General features: G+C 40.2%; 1 protein-coding gene across 1 annotated transcript; it reads left to right on the top strand.

Annotated features, from left to right (window-relative positions):
* The first annotated feature begins 1,918 nt into the window (after positions 1–1,918).
* Positions 1,919–2,858, top strand: LOC141836363 (zinc finger protein GIS3-like). Its single transcript, XM_074724184.1, has one exon. It carries the CDS (start codon positions 1,953–1,955, stop codon positions 2,544–2,546), a length of 594 nt encoding a protein of 197 aa, XP_074580285.1. The 5' UTR covers positions 1,919–1,952; the 3' UTR covers positions 2,547–2,858.
* The last annotated feature ends 1,258 nt before the right edge of the window (positions 2,859–4,116 follow it).

Here is a 4,116-nt window from a genome sequence, read left to right on the forward strand (position 1 = left end):
TCAGTTCACTATAACAAGATTTGTTATTTAATAGCCATTCAATATCATACAGTGGCCATTTCTGTCACTTCCATCTTATGTCCGTCTGACTTCCGGCATGTGCATGTGTAGTTAATTTTTGGTTATCTATCAAGTCTTTTAGCATCAAATACTTATGACTATACGCACAAAGCAGCACATATATAGATGTAGAATCCAAATTTGCATTTATCATTTATCTCCTTGTAAAGCAAGGTGCCAAGATGCATATATAAAACTTTGGAGTAGGATCTTAAAAAACCCTCGGTGGCCAAAACTTTCATATCTCCAAATTGTTTGCTTGGGTGTTTTGCTAGTGGTTGATGGAGGCTTTGAACTCATGCATGCTATTGAGCCATATTCATGTTGACTGGTTTCAAGCATTTTTTTTTCTTTGGTTATTCCTGTGCTCCTTTCTGAAGTGAATATGCTTCAATGATCGACTGGTCCCTTGTGTTATTTTGATTAGTGTCTGAACTGAAACTGTTATGTATTGTTGGCATAGTCTGCGCCAGTAATTTGCCAATCATCTATGGTGATCATCCTGCATTGAAATGCTGACTTATGATCTCCAACTCAGAACCTGTCATTAATGAGAAAGACAAATGCTGTCATGTCATCTAGTTTTATATCACTTAATTTGCAGAAGGTTGTGAAATCATGTAAATTTTTTACTCGTTACAATATAGGCAATGTGGCAGTTTTTATCTCTGGAACCTATGCTAGTTTATTTTTTTTATACGTATTACAATTTTTTTACTTTTCCCTTCCTACAGAAATGGATATACTTAAAATAATGTAATTGTAAAATGCTAATGCACAGATATGCAATTGCAAAAATCTAAGAAGCGAATCTTTATATTTGAAGCTTCTTGACTGGACAGCCTCATATTTTAAGGTTTCAGTGTTCGTATTTCTTTGTGTAAAGGTTTCCTGTTACAGTAACATAATGGCACTTATCGATTATTTCCTTTGAATTTTTTTGGGACTACTCATTAATAGTAAGGAACAGTTGGATGATTACCAAACACGCCTATTGAACATGCACTGTTTATGGGCTTGATCAGTTCCTTAACATGGTTGATTAAGATGTCGAAGATGATCACCCCTTGCATCTGGTCGTTGGAGAGCCACAACAATTTGCTTTCATTCCCATCAACTGGTCATATGGAAAACGATGGTGCACCAGGTGAGTTGATGCTGTAAAAATTTTATTAGAATTAGTAGGTCAACAATTCAAACTGGCAATTGAAGCAACAATTAGCCGGTTCAACCAGCGCGTCAAGTGTCAAATCTCCAATACGACCATTCAACAGATTGAGACAAGTATCAGGAAATCGTGGAAACGGGTACTGAAGCGTATTGCCACCAGTCCTGCAACTACTTCCTTCACTATCGCGCTGCTCGTGTCCTTGAATAGTCTTCTCAACCTTTTCCCCATCCGGCCTTCTTATTGATTTTATCAATCCGACACTCAATATCTAACTTGCAGTGTTTTGTTTAGGCAAAGAGAGGCGCACTTTTCAGCTCCAAAATGAACAGCAGTTGCAGACTCGTGGACTCTCCGTCTCTCCCAGTAAAGCAGTAATCTCTCTAACAAAGATTTGACAAAGAGGAGGAATTATCTAACTTTTAAGATAAGGACAAGTCACCTCAACCAATCATGCTCGCTCCCGTGGATTACAGCATTGATTAACGATTAATTATAAACATCATCCATCACTATGTCACACCAACTCTGCCCTTTAATTTCCCACTCGATCATGGAACTTAACCTCTACCTACGTAATTTACTCCACTTTTAACTTTAATTCTCTTATATAAAGACCCAACAAGTACTTGCATAGCACCATTAAATTCCTTTCTAGCTCCCTCTCTTTTGCTCTGTGATATCGGAAAACGGAGGTGATATTGTAGCGGGAGGGAGATTGAATATGGAGGAGAAGACCGCAACGAGCCCAAGAATCAGGCTGTTCGGGATCCATGTGTCGGAGAACGACAGCGTCTCCGGGGAGGATAGCAGCCCCACCTCGGCAGCGGCCAGCGAGGGTAGGAAGTTCGAGTGTCAGTACTGCTTCCGCGAGTTCGCCAATTCGCAGGCTTTGGGCGGCCACCAGAATGCGCACAAGAAGGAGCGGCAGCACCTGAAGCGCCTCCAGCTGCGGCAGCAGCACCTCGCTGCCTCCGGCCGCCGCTCGCCTCCCGCGGCCGGGAACTACTACCGCCAGAGTATCGCCGCGGCCTTCGGGCCACCGCCTCCGCTGCAGCCGGTGGGACCCTCGGCCAACTGGAACTTCTACGCCAACCGCGCGACCTCGCCAGTTCATCACCTGCGGCACGGCTGCCTCGTGCCGCGCTCCTTGCCTGCTAACTGCGCGTACGCCGGTGACGGCGGCGGTAGGTTGTACAGGGACGTCCGCGCGATCGAAGGGTCCGCCGCCTTCGCCACGTCGACGCCGGAGGAGGAAGCGACGGAGGACGCGTACGGGTTGAACCTGCGCCTCAGCCTTGCGCCTGCCGGTTCATGATCCGAATTCATCAACTCCTTCGAGCAAATCATATATATAGCTTTATATATGGTGAATTTTATCGTGCCAGTTCTGATGAATTCTGTATATTTGCGACTTCATGAAAAAATCCCATCATGTCAAGTTTCATCACTCAGTAATTCCTCGAACAGAGTTGATCAGGAATCAAAAAGGCACATCAAGGAATCTCAAATTTGATCATGATTTTGTTTGCTTCTCAAAAGTTTGTGAAGACTCAGTCCGAACAGACATGCGCAGGGGAAATCCCCTGGATTAGGTCATCTTTGAGATGCGTATCTCTTAGTTTAATACTTTATGGCCTCTTGTTCTCATACGTTGTTGTTTTCTTGCTGAGTTAGGTTTACGAAGATCTGCATCATGCTGGGAATTGATTTGCCTAATTTGTACTTATTAATAACGCAGCCAAAATTCAACGCAGAACAGTATAAAGATGTTTGGATAAAGATGCATGTTTGGACATTTTTAGCAGTGTTTATAAAATATAAAGCAGGGCAGCCAAATGCTGTACATTGTGAAGAATAACCTCCTATAAATTGGCAGTCATCACCTTTACACAGGACCCCTTTGTCCCATCCAACATACGCAAGTTTCATGTGTTTAAATTATGGTGAACGGATTAAGTAGATAAGTTTCAAAAACAAAAAGTCTGCCTATGTTTCCTCTGTTGCTATAGCTTCCATATTCTATATCATGGTAATATTTTCTTGCAGGATACCACCAGCCATGAGCAAGAAGCCAAACAATGACATCAGATGTACTTAATTGTGTTTTAATGAAAATTTCATTACAAATCTTCATCCATAAAAGACAAAAAAGGAAGCCTAAATTTTGTAAATTATCAAAGAAAAGAATATATTTTTAAAATAGGTATTAAAAGAGTGCATATATACCCAAAGTACACTTATTCAAAAGGCAATTTACCACTCTGACGAAGGGACAAAAGGCGAACCATGAGATGTTAAGAAATCCGACAAAATGATGAGGTGGGCCTACATCAAAGGAGGCATAGACAGAGTCGGCAGTGAAATTAATCCAAAGATAGAGATGAAGGATCAAAGGTTATCATCGACCAAGATTGAGAACTCAGATATGAAACAAAATATTCTTTTGATTAATTTTTACCTTTAATTTTTTTTAAGAATTATTTTTTAAAAATAATTATTTAAAATTTTAGAGAAGCTCACTGGATTTTTAAATAAAATAGATTATTATTTTATAAAAGACTAATATTTATTACTGATTTATGAAAATGATTAATTAAGATATCATCTTTTAATTAATTAATCTAATCTATAAAACTCTAGCCTGACTTGTAAAATGCCTAGCTATTGGATGGTGGGACTTGATGGGCCCAGAATTAAATGACTTAAAATGTCTGAATATTAAATTAAGGGAAGCAACAGAAGGAAGATAAGAAAGAAACAAGAAGGTTAGAGTTTGAGTCAAAAGGAGGTTGTTTAATTTGTCTCCACATCCACAATTAATCATGCACGCATCTCGATTTTTGGTAAGTCATCGGAAGAGGAGACGGATTAAAATGGTTGATGTA

The sequence above is a fragment of the Curcuma longa genome, chromosome 1 (genome assembly GCF_044706935.1).
Source record: "Curcuma longa cultivar G26 ecotype Majalengka, Jawa Barat chromosome 1, ITB_CL_G26_1.1, whole genome shotgun sequence".
NCBI classification, from domain to species: Eukaryota; Viridiplantae; Streptophyta; class Magnoliopsida; order Zingiberales; family Zingiberaceae; genus Curcuma; species Curcuma longa.